Source organism: Epinephelus lanceolatus, chromosome 2 (genome assembly GCF_041903045.1).
Source record: "Epinephelus lanceolatus isolate andai-2023 chromosome 2, ASM4190304v1, whole genome shotgun sequence".
Classification (NCBI taxonomy): Eukaryota; Metazoa; Chordata; class Actinopteri; order Perciformes; family Serranidae; genus Epinephelus; species Epinephelus lanceolatus.
The window spans coordinates 6537303-6554964 of NC_135735.1; the positions used below are offsets into that span (position 1 = coordinate 6537303).

At 42.6% G+C, this 17662-nt stretch overlaps 1 protein-coding gene across 3 annotated transcripts in view; it reads right to left on the reverse strand.

Annotated features, from left to right (window-relative positions):
- Positions 1–394: 394 nt before the first annotated feature.
- Positions 395–17662, reverse strand: part of lrp4 (low density lipoprotein receptor-related protein 4) — a 156851-nt gene continuing 139583 nt past the window's right edge. Inside the window, exons 22-39 of one of the 3 annotated variants that reach the window (XM_033622087.2) lie at positions 16324–16455; positions 15734–15874; positions 15565–15651; positions 15297–15468; positions 14900–15062; positions 13955–14180; positions 13167–13470; positions 12708–12926; positions 12463–12597; positions 12085–12193; positions 11591–11783; positions 9099–9212; positions 7611–7722; positions 6723–6784; positions 4577–4664; positions 4297–4438; positions 3982–4043; positions 747–885 (exon numbers count right to left, since the gene is read on the reverse strand). In XM_033622087.2, coding sequence (XP_033477978.2) covers positions 4002–4043; positions 4297–4438; positions 4577–4664; positions 6723–6784; positions 7611–7722; positions 9099–9212; positions 11591–11783; positions 12085–12193; positions 12463–12597; positions 12708–12926; positions 13167–13470; positions 13955–14180; positions 14900–15062; positions 15297–15468; positions 15565–15651; positions 15734–15874; positions 16324–16455 — 2441 coding nt within the window. In that variant the 3' untranslated portion in view covers positions 747–885; positions 3982–4001. Of the gene's footprint in view, positions 886–3981; positions 4044–4296; positions 4439–4576; positions 4665–6722; positions 6785–7610; positions 7723–9098; positions 9213–11590; positions 11784–12084; positions 12194–12462; positions 12598–12707; positions 12927–13166; positions 13471–13954; positions 14181–14899; positions 15063–15296; positions 15469–15564; positions 15652–15733; positions 15875–16323; positions 16456–17662 lie in introns of all 3 variants that reach the window. The other 2 variants (XM_033622077.2, XM_033622068.2) reach the window with 2 other exon arrangements.

The window sequence follows — 17662 nt, forward strand, 5'->3', positions numbered from 1 at the left end:
AAAGACATGAGTGGCATTAGAGAGAGCATCGTGGTTACATCGTCCAGGGAGTATGTCGTTCTAGCTTTGTCCAGAGAAAAAACATAAGTTCACAAAAAAAATAAAGGTGAAGTTGTACACAGAGAAGCGTTCGTCGCATTGAGAGTCTGCATCCTTTAAAAAGGCTCCAGATAACGCTTGTGTCTCTCTGTTCACTTCCTCCCCAGAGTCCTTTGCGTTCTTATTCCAGCATGCTCATTAGTTTATCAGTTTGCCTAAAGGCAGTAGCACTGAGGGTACTGTTGGAGGACTGTACTGCATGTGTATGTGTGTGAGTGTATGTGCACAAGTAGGACGGAGCCCCAGTTTCAGAGACAGGAAGTTGTGTTTACAGGAGCTTAGTTGTGTCTAACCAGGTTCATCTGTACCGTTACTCTACGTATGCAACCGTTACGTGTTTGTACCTATTTATTTTTGTGTGTTTGTACCAGCTATAAATACAGGTGTGTGTATTAGGTAATGGAGGTTGGGATAAAGCACAGAGGGCGAGGGGGGGGGCCTTCTTCACACTTCGCTCTCGGTGGAGGGCTTGCGCGTGGAGGCCCAGCCGGTGTCGGGCAGGCTGTGCTGGGCGTGGCGCTGTGGGGTGATGGCTGAGGGGGTCAGAGTGGTTATGGAGGAGCATTCGGACGCTTCCTCCTGGAGGAGCTGCTCCGTCTCGCCGTCATCTAGCGAAGCGCTGCTGGCCTGCAGGGACACGGTGTCTGTGCGCATGCAGGTGTGCAGGCCGCCTCGGGACGGCTTGATCTGTTTTAGGTCGTCCCAGTAAAGCTCCTCATTGGACAGGAGACACACGCCCTCCACAATGCGGATCTTCTCCTTGGTGTAGCCTCCGTCCACGCCCCCCTGGACCACGAGAAACAAAGAGTTAGTCAGAGCAATGGCCTCTATAGCAACAGTATAAAGGCAAAATCCACCTTTAGGCAGTCAGTAACATTTATTTCTTTGTTTTCTCTTTATTGTTCTCCCATTCTTTCTTTCTTTCTTTCTTTCTTTCTTTCTTTCTTTCTTTCTTTCTCTCTCCTTTCTTTCTTTCCTTCTTCCTTCCTGTGTTTCTTACTCTCTTTCTTTCTTCATTTCTATCTTTCGGTTTCTCTTTTCCTGTATCATTGTCTTCCTTCCTTTCTTTCTTCTCTCTATTTTCTTTCCTTCCTTTCTTTCTATTTCTTTTCCTCTTCCTCTATCTTTGTCTTCCTTCCTTCCTTCTTCTGTCCTTCCTTCCCTCTTTTCTTTCTTCCTTCCTTTCTTTCTATTCCTCTTTTCCTCTGTCTTTGTCTTTCTTCCTTTCTTTCATTTCTTTTTTCCTTCCTTCCTTCCTTTCCCTCTTTCTTTCTATTTCTCATTTCTTCTATTTATCTGGCTTCCTTTCTTTCTTCTCTCTTTTCTCTTTCCTTCCTTCCTTTCTTTCTATTTCTCGTTTCTTCTATTTATCTGCCTTCCTTTCTTTCTTCTCTCTCTTTTCTCTTTCCTTCCTTCCTTTCTTTCTATTTCTCCTTTCCTCTACCTTTGTCTTCCTTCCTTCTGTCTTTCTTTCTTCCTTCCTTCTCCTCCCTTCTTTCTATTTCTCTTTTCCTCTGTCTTTATCTGCCATCCTTTCTTTCTTCTCTCTCTTCTCTCTTTCCATCATTTCTTTCTATTTCTTTTTTCATTCCTTCCTTTTTTCTTTTTCTTTTTCTTTCTTCCCTCCTGTCTTTCTCTCTTGCAACTTCCTTCCTTAATTCCTTCACCTTAACCCTTCCCTCCTTTATAAAAAATATCTGAACCTCAAAATCGGCTCCACAAAAATCCCCAAAGCTCAAAGTTCAACATGTTAAAGGTGGATTTTCCTTTAAGGATTAATCAGCAACCAACTGCACAACACTCCAGAACAAGATGTCACCTTCAAACACAACCCATGCACAGCACGTTGGCTCGTTTCATTAACGTTGTGCTTTCACCTGGAGTTAGTTTTTTATTTTCAGATTAAAGTACAACAGGTTTATATAATTATCATTAATCTGGAGTGAAATCCACTGGATTGCTTTACAGTACAAAAACAGGGAGATGTTTCTTTTTCTTTTCCCAGAGCAAATGGAGTTATGCTACAGCGCTGCATATCACACCCCTGAACAAATTATTCAGTCTGCCATAGCAGGAATAATTTGAACAGTGTCTCTTAATCACCAGCATAAGAAACAAATGCATACAGCGGGCGTGGCACACCTGTTGAGACAGAGGCAAAATGACCCAAAGCAGTGAGCTCACCTGAAACTGCTGCTTATACTAACAGCCTACAAGCAGCCCAGCCACAGCGCTTCCTGTATTTAACAGACTTTTTTTCAACAGCTGGTGCAATGGGTTGCAATAAACAGAGCACTGGAAATGGATTTAGCCTTATTAATCACAATGATGACTAAAACTAAAAAGCAGACAATCTTTAATTATTTTCTCTCTTCTGACATCTTACCTGCAACACGGTTTATGAGAAATGTGGTGTTGATTTTAAAGGGGACCTATTGTGCTCATTTTCAGGTTCATACTTGTATTTTGGGTTTTTACTAGAGCAGGTTTACATGCATTAATGTTCAAAAATCTTTATTTTCCTCATTCTGTTGGTGCTGGAACACCTGCAATTCACCCTCTGTCTGAGATGCTCTGTTTTAGCGCCTGTCGTTGTTAGATCCCCTCCTGAAAAAAGCTGGGTCTGCTCTGACAACAACAGGCTGCAGTGAGAGTCGTTCTCGACTGGATATTCAAAAATAGTGGGTTGGTGCATTTGTTTATTTGTTTATTTAAAAGGATCCCCATTAGCTGATGCCAAGATGACAGCTAGTCTTCCTGGGGTCCAGACAATAAAATATTTAGTCCTTCACAGGCAAGCTCAGGGGTTTAGCGTTCCCGTAGCCCACAGGAACAACGCTCCACGGCGCTTTTTTTTTTCTCTGAGTGAGGATTAGAATATACGCAGTTTGCATACTCGAGTCCAAATTAATATATATAAACGCTTGAAGATCCACTCATTACTAAAAGTGTATGTCATATACAAAGTAATGGTCAAAGTTGTCATATTGAAATTTAAGGTGTGTTGATGGATTCACATCGTCAACTCGTGTATTGAGTAACATTACAACTCTACGGTCCACCTTAAAAATCGCCGGCAGTCGGCCCAGTGAAGTAAGTTACTTTCTCAGACTCCAGCTGCTGTGAGAGGCAGCAAAACATCCTTTCATTTCATAGTTACAGTTTACTAATGAAACTCTCCACAGTATGAACAGTGGTTACATGAGCCTCAAAACCAGCCACAACTCAGCCCTGAGCAGAGTGACCGTCCTCTACTGACCAATCAGACTGCAGTGTTCACAGCTCCACCTTTAAGTACCAGATCTGTGTGCTAGGCACCCCAACAGAGGGGGGACCAAACATGGGGACGGTAAGGAACAGTTCCATTGGTACCATCCACAACTTTTCACTGTGGAAACAGAAAAAAATGTGTACCAAACTGAACTGAACTGAACTGTACCATAATGTACTGCTTGGTGGAAACGTGGCTTTAGTGTCTCTGCGCTGTCGTTGCAACCAGGAAATGCAAGTCATATACCTGCAGCTGGAGCAGCTACGTGACCCGTGACCCCAGTATTGCACAGTTCTGACATGGAGCCTACCAACTGCCTGCACTGTTAGTTGTTAATATTTTTTTCAAGGCTTCATCATTGATTTGAGAATGACATAATGATATTTACATGTAGCACATCACACTTTGATTCTCGGCCTGCTGAAATGTCAGTTTCACACAAACCCCATAAGTAGTTATAAACACTGACATGCTTCTGATCGCAGAGCTCTGAAACTGCACCAAAGAGAGAAATAGTTTTGAATAGCAGGTTGCATGCAGTGACGGACAGAAGAAGTGAAGGAAAACAGAGAAGCGGCAGAGGACACAACTCCTCCATGCTGTGTAACTACCTCTCCACGGGACAAGTGGGTCAAAAGATAAAGGGAGAGAGGGAGTTGTAGGGATGAGAGAGCTGTAGTGAGGAGAGAGAGAGGGGGAAGAACAGATGAGCGCTGGTGCCCGTGACCTGCTTGTGTCACATGTTACAATATTTCAACACAATCAATCAGACAAACAGTGACGTCATTTGTCTCCGTGGTTACCCACCGTACACCTCCATAGCCTGTGATCATCATTCTATGGACTCATCATGGATTCACCTTTAATCCATTCATATATTAAACAGAAAATGTAATTTTCACTTCTGTGTCCAGACTGTTCCTTACCTCTTTCTTATATCGAAGCTGGTTGTATATTGGAGGCTTTTGCGACGCCTCGATCTTGACCTCTTGTGTGGATGTCCGGTATGAGGGATTGCTGTAGGTCAGGTTGCTCACTCCAGGGTCGGCAAACTTTGACTTTTTATGTCTGTCGGTCCAAAACAGGACAAAAGGAGCACATAGCTTCATTAATACACCATCTGCTGTGTATGAAATGTAATGTGTCATATCCTCTGTTTAAGACCAGAGAGTAAGGAAATGAAGAAGTGTAAAAGAGGGGACTTACCTGTAAATTATCAAAGCAGCGATGAGGATCAGAATAGCCAGGATGGTCAGAACTCCACCGATCACATAGCTGATATGAAGTCCTTCTCCTGCAACAGATGGCACAGATGTTTAGTGTGTAGAATTTAGTGGCATTTAGGCATTTCATACACACATAGAAAAGTTTTGATTTAGTTTTATCTGTTTAAGTTTTTAGTAGTTTAGTAGTTCTTACTGTAAAGCACTTTGAATCTGCATTGTGTGCTACACAAATAAAGGTTAATATAATTGTTTTATCACTTAATTCACATTTAATGTCCTTAACAATGGACTTTGGCTGACATTAGCATTCATACTGATTTGCTTTTTCAGGCATTTCTGAGAGCTTTCAGGTGAAGAAAACAACACAGTTTCCCAGTCGTAATCGCCTTGTTGTTAATGTGAAAAATATTCACAAGTTGGAAACTGGTAATTAATGTAACCCCAACATGATGCGACAGAAGCAAAGCTAAACTGGAAGGAGGAAGTGGAAAATACGCCATCTAACAAAGCTGTTCTCATGTAGGTTAGTGAGCTACTAACCTACAGCTACAACCAACATTGGCCGCCTTTCCCAGTTAAGAGCGATCTTAAGAGTTAAGAGCACAGTTAAGATTGTCTTTGGTAAGAAGGGTAGCTAAGATAAGAGTGTTTCCCAGATGCGTTCTTAATGCCCTTCTTAGGATCGCTCTTTAAGAAGCTCTTAACAGAAGCTGGTCACTACCGCGGTGCTGAAACTAAATCAATCGATGTCAGGCAAATCGATCACCTACCACTTAATCAGCACATAAATCACACACAGCGCTGCTACCTAACGCACCAGTTCCCTGCTGCTTGTCTGTATGTGTGGGTTCTAATAATTCTAATGAAAAACTAAGCCGATAAATATTTGTTAATGACCTATTTTCATGATGAAAACAAGACTACAACTAAATAAGTAGTAGTCTTGGTAAGAGAATGAAGAAATGTATTATATTTAAACAAAAAACACAGACGCCTTGCTGAGGCCGGTGCCGTTTCCCACCACCTCCAGGAAGCTCCCCACTGCGTAAAAACGCAGCGCAGCCAGGCACTGCACCTCCGGGCTGAGGGCAAAATTGCACCGGGTTGCCCTCCGGATGTGTGGAGACACTAGTTGATGAGGTGTTGTATCTCAGCCGGTACTTCATTTGGACAGCCGGTCTGACAGCACGTCGAGTGGGCTACATTTACATATACGGTTTGGCTTCGCACACAGCAACGCTGTTGGTTAGCAGCAAGAATATGCTGTAAAGCAGCCATGGTATCTCACACATGTGTGATGTGGCAACGCCTTTATATAGAGTAGCGAGTGGAGCGTCCCTTGATGAGGTTCCAGCTGAGCTCAATTACACCTGTCAGTTGCCTGATATCTGAATGTTGCAGGTTTGGAGGGTGGATGTGTTTCTGTTGTGCCCTGACGCATTTTTTGGGTGCAGTAAACTATCTCATACGTGCATGCAGATGTGGGATATGTGCAGACAAATTATGATAAATGATAGTCATGATGATTCATTTTATTTGTGTGCCTGATGTGCACAGCACTAGTGGCAACAAAAGCACAATACACTAGTACATGTAAAAACACGACGGCAGCCATCTCTGCCAAGTCAGTCTGCAGCCGATCCCGACACAAAAGTGGACAAGATCCAAAACCTGATCAAATTCTATGGTTGAAAATTGTTTAGTTTTGATTAATAATGTTTGTAGTTTGATATCCCATACAAGCTTGACCAATCTTAGCAACAGTAACAAGCTAAGACATTGTGAAATTGTATGGAGCAAGGAAAAAAAACAAGATAAAAAATGTTCAGGCATTTAAATTAAGTGTTCTATACTTTATTAAACACTTGTGGCTACTAAAAATAACCCCACTGCGTCATATGAGGACATTATTGGTTTAAAAACTACTTCCTGTTTAAAGACAATTCTTAGTTTTTCATACTTATCAGATCCAACTGATCCCAAACAGCTAGGAGAAATTAAAAATGCATACCAAACAAAAGTTCGGGTGTCAGGAGGATATGTGAATTTTCCAAACGTCAGACCTACATGTCAGTGTTCCTTTACGTATGCAAATGGATGATGATAGAACTTTGTCAAATACTGACCGTGAGGAGCCGTCACCACGTTGTTCAAGCAGCCTTCTATGTTTAGGGTCTTGTCAGTGCAGCTGTAAAAAAGCAGACAGAAACACAGCTTGAAAAGGTTCTTTACTTAATATTAGCCGTATGAAGTCCAAACATGAGATAGTTTTTCCTGAAGATAAGTCTTGGTGGGGCCTTTGGGAGGAGGCTGCCAGATTCTGCAGTATTAATACTGGTTGAAAATCTCATTGTGTATTCTGCTGAAGATGAACAATTACATAATACTCCTCTAAGGGATAAGGTAATTCTCCAACCTCTATACAAGGCGCGAGAGCACTCAATATTTTATCTGGGCAAGAACAAGCAACTTCACTTCTCCAATTATTGCTATTTCTTATAAAGTAGTTCTTCAAATTAGATAAACAAAGTTGAAAAGAAGCACTCAAAACAGAAAACCTGGCAGCATCTTGTCTCAGACGACGTGCTGCTGTCCGAAATTGTTTTAAAAACAAGAGTCATGCGTGGAATTTTAAAGCAGTGATGCCAACGTGCTTGGCAGAAGAACAAGTATCGGTGTTTCTCAGAGGGATAATGTGGAAGTACTCAAGATGCATTTATGGTGTTAAGTTATTAATTACATTTTTGAAACATTTAAGTAAATAACCACTTCAAAAGGGAGCTTTCCTGTTAAAAGTACTTTTTAGGATGGAGGGTGCACACATCCAAAAAACTTTTGCAGGCCCTGGATCAAAGTCAGAGTCAGACAGGAGATCTACTGCTGTGTGATGGTGATTTGACAATGCCTGACGAACATCTGTTGCATCATTAAAATTGCTGGGAGCTTTTAATAGTGTGTGGATCTCCTGTCTGATACTCAAAAAAACACTTCTTCAAATGGACAAAGCGACGTACTTGACAGGTGAGGGTCCTGCGTGTGGGGTGTCTGTTGGAGCTTTGGGGATCTTGTTAGGGACCGGAGTGCTGCTGGTTCCTCTGGCAGGAGAGGTGGGGATGTAACCTGAAACTGATCAACACATGCACATTAGAACCTAAGTGTGCTGCTGGACCATAAACCCCCTCATCTCCATTGCTTTGAGTTCTTCTCAGAGCCAAGCATCTACCAATAACACTGGACACACTGTATTTTGTTAGTTACTTTGGTTCTTCCATCGTCCACCATTTCCTCTACTGTGGATTCTAACTGCACAGAACTTACAGCTACAAAACAATAGTGCTATTTTCTTCCTGTTTTGATAGCGCAGTGGTTGAGGCACTTTCTTTGTGCTGTGAATCAAGCCTTTATTTTCCAGGGAGATCACACCAGGTGGCAGACAGAATTGCACCATGAAAGTGAAGCTTATTGGGAGCCAATCTAAATGCAGATGACGTCATTATTACATAGCCATTATATAGTGAAATCAACATTTACTTCATAACGATATGTTAAAGCAAAAATTTAAAAAGCAGGACTTCTACAGATACCTGCAAGTTAGGGACTGCTTCAATAAAAAAATTCAAAGCTTAAAGATAATGAACACCGTCTTATTACTAGATTTTTCAAATGCATACATAATTGGACATACTCAAAAGTTAGTTTCGAAACTGTGCGTGAGTATTTAAATTTCAAAGAATCATTCAACAAAATATATTAAACAAAAATGGGAGAAAGAATCTGACAGAGATATGTGCAGACTCAAGGTCCCTGAGGGAGTTTGGTTGGAAAAACCTTGCGTGATTCTTTATCACCTCTTGACTAACAGCGTGTGAACAGGCCTACAGAGCCAGGACTTTTGTTGGAGGCTGTGTGGAACCACACTGGCCAATCATAATCATGTTTTCTGGGCCCAAAAATACAACCATATTGGCGAGAGATTGCAGCTGAGATTCATGAGATAGTTGGGATGGATTTAGTCAACTCATCTGCTGCATTATACTTAGGAAAAATACCTGAAACTGTCCCACACAAAGATAAAAATTTAATGAAGATACTTTTGGCAAGTAGCAGGAAAGCCATAACTCGTAAATGGTTGCAAGTTGATCCTCCAACACTGGCCCAATGTGTGGGGATTATAAATGAAACATACTGTGTGGAAAGATTTGGTTTTATTTTAAGGCTTGAGATGGAAATGAACGCCGTTGAGAAAAGTGTGACACTATATGCCAGGATGTAAATAAAAAATGTACTGTGATTTGACCTGTCCATGATGAGTTAGCAAAGAAAAAAAAAACAGGTTTATTTCCACTTTACCCTGGGGTTATTGAGCCTCCAACAATCCTACTATGAAAATTTCTTACTGGCCAAGCATATGGGATTTGGGCTATAACATGCAAACATATTAACACAGTTATTTTTTGTCAAACATACAACAGCTACACTGTACAATCACATTGGTCACTCACTGGTGGAGCAGGGTCGCCCGTCTGGCTCATCAGGACAGGCGCACACAAAACTGTTGGTCTTGGCGAAGCAGAGGTGAGTGCAGCCGCCATTATTCACCCCACAGAGGTTGGTACCTGAATGACAGGAGAGGGAGCATTCACAGGTGGCACCAAACAGTCTGAGTGGCTTCTTTGAAATCAGTGAGTGTTTCCTCCTTTAGTTTGGTTCATTTCATTTGGTGAGAACAAAGAAATTTGAGTTTGCAACACTATTGTGACAGCAGAAAATGAAGGTCCTGGCCCTCTTTATGAGAACTGTGATGCAGTTTGTTACAAAACAATAAACAACTCACACTCATTACCAGAGGCTACTCCAAGTAAAATACTTTTTCTATTTATCAAATGACATAAAAGAAGGTCAAATAAATCCTTCATGTTTAGCTAATTATCCTGAGAGCAACTGGAATCAGATTTCATGCCAGAGGAAAGGTTACTAAAAAAGCTTTTTGAGAATCCTTGGGACTTCTAATTAAAAGTGCTGATTCACTTTCTCTGGGAGACAAAGAAAGTGAAACTAATTTAATTTAGGGCTGCAATTAACAATTGTTTTAACTATCGATTAATCTGACCATAATTTTCTCGACTAGTCGATTAATTATTGTGTCAATGTATCTGACAAACAGTCAAAAAGTCCAAAGCTATTCAGTTTGTTATCACGTATAACAAAGAAACACATCAAACTCTCATATGTGGGAAGCATAAAACTAGCAAATGTTTGGCTTTTTCACTTAAAATCCTACTAAAATGATTATTTGAATATCAAAATAGTTGCCAATTAATTTTCTGTTGATTGACGACTTTAATAATCCACTAACTGCTGCAGCTATAATTTGATCGGGTTCATTTTTGTTTTGATTTTATTGTCTGCATGTACACAGATATTCTTGAAAACAGATTATTAAACCTCTTTACACAACCTTCATTTTACAACATATCTCGTTCACACTAGAATTTAATAACGACCCCAAACGTTTGCCGGTGTTAGCCGTCCTCTGCAGCCTCACCTCGTCACAAAGGGAGCAAAGTTTACAGGTTAACGTTACCTTTTTCAAAACACCTACTGAGGATCTCATCACTGTTAACTCCCCGTCAATATAAGGACTGAAAAACGCAGTGAAGAATTTTTATAGACGTGTGCCTTCTATAGCATTAACATGGAAAAGCACCCAGAGACCCAGAGAATATTGGGCATACACAATTACATACACGATCAAAGACAAACAACAATGGTTTCCATGTATCTGGGGCCCATTTATGAGATATCTTGGGGGCAAAGATTTATCTTGTATGTTGGACATGATGGAGGAAGCATAATCACAACCTCTGCATTAAAACTTACTTAAACTTGTTGTGTCCAAAGTAAGCGTAATACACAGTATGCAATGAAGAACTTGTATAGGTGTCTGTCAGATAGAACCCCCAATGTAAATTATTATTTTTCTTTTTCTTTGCAATTTTCTTTTTCATTTAATATTATCATTACTATTTTAATTTTTATTTTATATATTTATATATATTTATTCTGTGTTCCTATTTATTTATTTGTGTGTGTGTGTGTGTGTGTTACAATTTTTCAATTTGCTTTAAAACAGTTTGTCATCATGTATGTATTTATTTTAAAGAAAAGGCAGGACTTTTGTAAACATTCACACATTTTGTATTCTCTATGTTCTTTTCTTTTTGTATAATGTTGAAAACTTAATAAACAGATTGTTAAAATCTACTAGTTCGACTGGGCCTAATCCTAAACCGTCATTTCTGGGGAACCATATAACACTGGGCACAGCAGAAGGCTCCATTCATACTTGAAGTGGTGCAGCAGAGCTCAGTTTAAGTGTCAAGTTGTCATTAGACTAAGCAATGCTAACAAAACATAATAATAGGTAGGTATTATGCCACTGTCGTTATTATTTCCGGCGCATGCTTATTACACAAGGCAAACGTGGACATGGACAAAATTTAGCTTATGTCATTGTTTCCCAAACGCTGACATAAGATGTTTTACATGTCTTTGAGGATACAAAGTAACCTGTAATCTGACAAATCTGCACCTTAGAGTTTTAAAAAAACAGTTTTTGTGACCTCAAACTTTGTGTAGATGACCACACAGTACTGAGCAACTGAATATCAACATTTTGAAATTTGTGTAATTTCTTGAGTTATATGAAGACTTTAATGCATTCTCAACTAAGGTACGTGTTGTCTTGATACCAGGTTATTTTCTTCTTCTTTGCCCGGTTTGTTGTCTGTTTCTATGGCAACCATGGTTCACCAAACTGACTAGATTTGCGACCCACTCTGCACCCGTGTTCATCGCCTGATTTATTCCACGCTCTGCTGCTTAAGCACTTCACCAGCCAAACACTGAGCATCAGAGTCCTCACAGATAACCGTAGTGAGGTCTTTAATTTCCCCCATGTCATCTGGATGTGTCAGAAGAAGAGCCTCCTTACCTGTCTGCCTGTGAGGTGACACCACTATGATGTCCATGAGGCCCTCCACGTTGGCCAGCACCGTTTCCTTGTTGCGGCCGGTGTGTTTATCCACCCGCTGGATGGACTTTGTCTGCCAGTCCGTCCAGTAGATCCAGCGGTCTTGCTGCGAGAGTCGGGAGAAAGGAGTTAGAGGGGAGGACACCGGCTTCAACTGGGGAAACGAGGGAGAAGAAGAGAGGAGAGGAAAAACACAGACAAGGAGAAGGGGCATGGGAGGAAGAAAGGGAAGGGAAACGGGGAGGAAGAAAAATGAGGGTCAGAGTGGAAGAGAAGTAGAAGAAATGGTTAAGTCGAATGAGTTCAGCATGAGTGGGAGGACGGAGAGACGACCAGTGAGAGTCACACGGTGAGCCGATGAGTGAAAGAGAGCAGGTGAGTGGAGGAGGCAGCCAAGAGGAAGGGGTCAGCCCAGTGATTGACAGCTGAGGGTGAGGAGGGATGGGGAGGGGTACCTGTGTGAGGGCGAACGGGTGGGACACGGGACTGACGAGGACCTGGCGCAGTTTCCCATTCAGGTCCGAACTTTCGATCCTGTCCAGGTGGGCGTCCACCCAGAAGATCCTGCAGAAAACATCGCAGATTAATAAACACACTTGTCTCTGTAAATACATTGAACATGCCTTCTGACTGCTGTGAAAACAAGAGATTAAACAACCTGTTTAAGGACAAGGACAAAAAGATTGAAAACCATACACTTATCTCAACAAACAAATATCTGAATGCTAATCACTGCACCAACATGCCGCCCAATCCAATTTGTTTTACAAGGCTACTGTTTGTAAAAAAGCCAGACAGGTAGCTCCTTCCATAAACATGCTTCCCTCTCTGACCTTCGTGTGTCGTAGTCCAGTGTGAGCCCGTTGGGCCAGCCCAGATCGGTGTTGATCAGAACCTTTCGGTCCGAGCCGTCCAGGTGAGATCTCTCAATCTTTGCAATGTGACCCCAGTCAGTCCAGAACAGGAAACTGCAGAGCAGAAGCGAAACTGGTGAGGAGACTCTCTATTGTGCAAAGGTTAAAAAACAACCATGAGAAACATCCCGACTAAAACTCCTCACTTAAGACTCTCTCCTTACCCTTTGCTTGGGAACACTGCAATCGCTCGGGGTTCATCCAGACTATTGTTGACCAGGACTTTGCGGCTCGTTCCATCCAGGCGGGCCACCTCGATGGTGTTGCGCCCGGTGTCGGTCCAGTACATGTTCCTGGCCACCCAGTCTACAGCCAGCCCGTCTGTGGTCTTCAGGCCCTGGCTGATCACCGTCTCCATGCCGCTGCCATCCAAGTTCGCACGCCTATGGAACAAAGTAAAATTAATGCTGGTAATACTATCTGTCAAAGTAGTAATGTCAAGCATGGCAAACTTTATCCTGAATCTGTACTTGTTTCCATTATCTACTGTGTTTCTAAATCTCTAGATGACTGACACTGATTAAAATAAATCATCATTAAATAATCATCATAATTAATGTAATGAAAGCTATAACAGACATGACAAGTGGAAGTTTGCATGTAGACACTGTTCGTGTTCGCACCGTATAACATCCAGGGTGACATCGGTGTAGTAAAGCTTTCCGTCCACGCTGTCGTAATCCAGTGAGATGACGTTGTGTAGCTCGGGCACCGGTACATGCACATCTGTGTGGTCATTGGTGTCGAGGGAGATTCTGCGCACGCTGACGCGGTTGGAGAACAGCAGGAACGACTCCGGGGAGTCGTCACATGACCTGCCGTCTCCCTTGAGCAGGATGCCAGTGGGACAGGCGCAGGACGTGCCGTTGGGACGGGGCAGGCACAGGTGGGTGCAGCCGCCGTTCCTCCTGCCACACTTATTGAAACCTGGAGAGGACAGAGACAGGAGGAGTGATGCAAAGAAACACACACACCCTGCCGAAACAGAATGTGCGTGTACTCGAAGATGATTTCAAATGTTTCGAGGCAACATATAATTACTTGTCAATCACCAGGTGAGCTGCACATTATACAATCATCAGAAGCTAATTTGGGATCATCATGTAAAGAAATAGAGGAGGAGTGTAACACAGGCTGCTGAGCAATCTGAGAAATTCAGTAAGCTGTTTGATCAGCTGTGAAACTGAATCTGAATCCATTGTGTCGAGGAGGTCACGAGATATTGACTAGGAGATGGAAATTAAGGAAATGAGCAGTATAAATAGATGAAAACACGCCGGGCTATTTTAATTGACGCAGTCACACAGCAGACTGTCACTTGTGAACTAATTGGTGTTGAGTCAAACGATGACACAGTGCTTTATTATGAGCATAAATATTCTTTCATTCATACGACAGTCCTCAGACTCACCCAGAGGCCTCTCCCTGTCCACAGCCTGGATGTCCATCAGGCCCGGCAGGTTGGCTCGCACCGTGATGGTGTTGGTCCCCGTGTTCTTGTCAGCTCTCTGGATGCTGCGGCTCTGCCAGTCGGTCCAGTAGATGTGGGAGCCCAGCAGGGTTAAACCGTACGGGTGCTGGACTGGAGTCACGAGGGTGCGGCGATTCTGCCCATTCAGGTCGGCTGCCTCGATGCGCTGGAGAGGACCAGAGAAAAGAGAGGGATTATCACCGGGACTCCATTAATGTCTGATGCCCTTCATCTTAATGCATTTACATTTGAGTCAATTAGCGTTTCGCCGTTTAACCTTTAAATCTCCACTAATTTCTACAGACTTTAATTGTCTTTATATGCCTTGTCTGTTTTTAATTAAGTTGGTACATCATTATGAACGCTCCAAAACTGTTTCAGTACTCTTGCAAGCGTTAATTTCATTCTCGTCACTCACTGTGAGGCCCTTGTTTAAGAAGTGCTATACAGATATGGATTATTATCATTTTGAACAGTTCCACAGTGCACAGAGTGTAACAGCAGAATACAGTCACATTCTGGGTACACCAACATTACAAGTCCTTAAAGGGGCTCTATTCAAAATTCAGAGCAGGTGACTTTCTGGATAAGGTTCCTAACTTGGAGGAAAAGCTAGCAGCTAACATTGTTAACTCCACGTTGGCACACTGAGTCCAAAACTTTAGTCCGTCATTAAAAACTTTCAGAACAGGTTTGATTTTCTGCTTTTATCTCATTGGTCAGAGTCTTTAGAGACATTTGACCGAGAATCAGTGAAGAAAATGTGGCGATGGGACACAGCCGTGACAAGACAGAGGAACGGGGCGCATAGAATCATTTCATAACTCAGACAGATGATTTTTGAGGTGAAAGTTCACGTGAGTGTCATGAGAAGTGGCTGCTGACCTCAGTGTGAGCGTCAGCCCACAGTAACTGTGAGCCAGCCATGTCGATAGCCAGGCCGTTGGGCCAGCCCAGGTTGTTGCTGATGAGGACCAGGCGGTCTGATCCATCCATCGCAGAGCGCTCCAGCTTTGCATGCTCACCCCAGTCTGTCCAGTACATATAACTGGAAGGAGAGAGGGACACAGAGGTCAAAGGTCTGACAGACTGAAACTAGGACGGAGATATACTGATGAGAAAATGTTAGTTCATGAGAGCAAAGAGCATAGATTAGACAAGTAGTTTGGACAACAAATCCTAAAAGGTTAGTGGTGGTAATAATCAGTGAAGTGGAAGTCACAGTGCAAGATCTGGTTCCATCTCTACCAGTGTCAAAGCTGTCAAGTTACAGCAGCCTCACCCCATCTCATGGTAGAGGGCGATGGCTCGAGGGCTGTCCAGGCTTTGCCAGACGAGAACTTTCCTCATGGAGCCGTCGAGGTTGGCAACCTCAATGCGGTTGGTTCCTGTGTCCGTCCAGTAGATCTTCCTGCCAACAGCATCCACCGCCAGGCCATCAGTCGTCACCAACCCTACAGAGAGACACAGAGAGAGCAGCAGAGATGGAGTCACGACATTCTGATTGGGTGGAATTAAACAGTATCGTAAATGTGAGCCCTCCTCCTCACCTGTAGATATGATGTCTTCTTGTTCTTTTCCGCTGATGCTGGACCGGCTGATTTTCTTCAGCGTACTGTCAGACCAATAGACTTTTCCTGCAGGAGGCGCCACATACACGTGTAAGGACTCGCGTCTAACTTTCAAACAGGCACTTTAAAACTTTGAGAAGACACGAACCTTCTTTGGGGTCGACCCCGATGGCGATGGTGTTTTTCATGGAGCTGTTGACAGCCAGAACCACGTCAGCAAAGTAGGGGATATCCAGAGACACCATCCTGATGTCCGTTCTCCGTGCAAAGATCAGGAAGCTGCTCATCCCTGCACACACACACATCACAGCACCTTCAAGTGAGAATACAAAGGGGGCTGACATGCTTTTATCTTCCTGGAAGCAAAGGTTTTTAACGTAAGTCTTTGAACACCTCACTGTTTTGGGTTCAGTTTTCTACAGATATTTTTCAAGGGTTTTGTCACTGCTGTTGTTTTTTTAAAATTTGTAATTCATTCTGAGATAAAAACATTCAAATTTTTGGAACTACATGCCCCCTCATGTCTTTGGTGATGCTAAAACTAAGCATAATGTTGGTTTGGAGGTCAACAAGTTGCAGTATATGTGCGATTTTTAGTGTTCATGTCTTTGTATCATGATTAATCTGCACCATGAAGATCATTAGCATTATTAGCTACACCCAGTTACTGTTACTGTAAACATGGTGAACAGACAACCATTCTGGATTATTTTTGACACTGAAGACGAAGTATCGTACCAGGCGTGCAGGTCTTCCCATCTGTCTGCAGGTTGATCCCAGTGGGACAGGCACAGCTGGAGGCTTTGGGAGCAGGAGCCAGGAGACAGAGGTGGCTGCAGCCTCCATTATTCACTGCACACGGGTTTCGCACTACAGATGGAGACACACACAACAACTCAACTCACCCACTGTCCTACTTTTTCAGTTGGCTTTGAGGCGAGGGATGGAGAGGGAATGGGAAAAATTGGGGCAAAGAAAACAGAAACACACAACTTCCCTTAAGGGAACATAGGAAAGCCCCACACATCAGTGAGATCAGTGAGGTTTCAGTTTGGTATGAGTGCCTGAGGCTCTCTGGCCCCTCAGCCAGTGATCTGGGTTCAGTTTACCTGTAATCCTCTCAGTGTCAGCAGAGACACAGGATCTGAGCTCTGAGGACAGGCGGCAAAAATCAGAAGAGTGACAGGAGGAGATCTTTATCCTTGTCACAAGAGACTATAAGTCCAACAGGACACCTAAAGTTTAGTGACTCAATTCTCATTTTTATAGTTCATATCTTTGTACTGAGGCACACTGGATTTGAAATGAAATAATGACTATGAGTTTGAAGTGTGTGTGAAGTGAACTGAAGTGTGGATGAAAGGTGTTGGACTCAAAAGCCTTTTCATGCATCATCCTGCAATGCACCAGGACAATTATCCTATATATACACATGTTAAACAAGCTGAACAATAGTAAGATTTAAATTGTGATTATTTTCTGCAAACTAAACTAAACTAACATAATTTTGAGCCTCATGGGAAAAAAACAGATTTTTACATTTGACTGACTAACCCTTTACTGCTGTGCACTTTGGCCTCTGAAGCTAACACTAAAAGGACAGGCTGCTCCATAGCTCAGGACCCTGGAGGCCCATTCGTCAAGCTTGGGCTGAAATGACACTAATGATCGACTGGCTGGAGATCTTACGCCTGTCATGTCTAAAATCCAGCCCGGGGGCTAATTGTGGCCCACAGACTTGTATTTAACAGCCCTCGGATTGTCTTTCAAAATACACTATATCAGTGGGTCTCAAATGGTGTTCTGTGATGCAAATCCAGGTGTGCGGTGGGGTTTTGTGATAACCAGGCATTATTACTGCAATATTCAGCTGGGCCTATACAAAAAGTTAGGAATGAATTTTTAATTGACTGTATCACTATGGTGTGCACAGCCATTTCCTTACTACAGAAGCAAACAAATTAAAATAAAACTTTCACTGGGAACCTATTTGTCGCCGTTCACCTATAGGTATTATAAGTGCGTGACTCACCACCCTATCTTACATTATTTCCCGTATAAGTGGGTGTGTTATTGG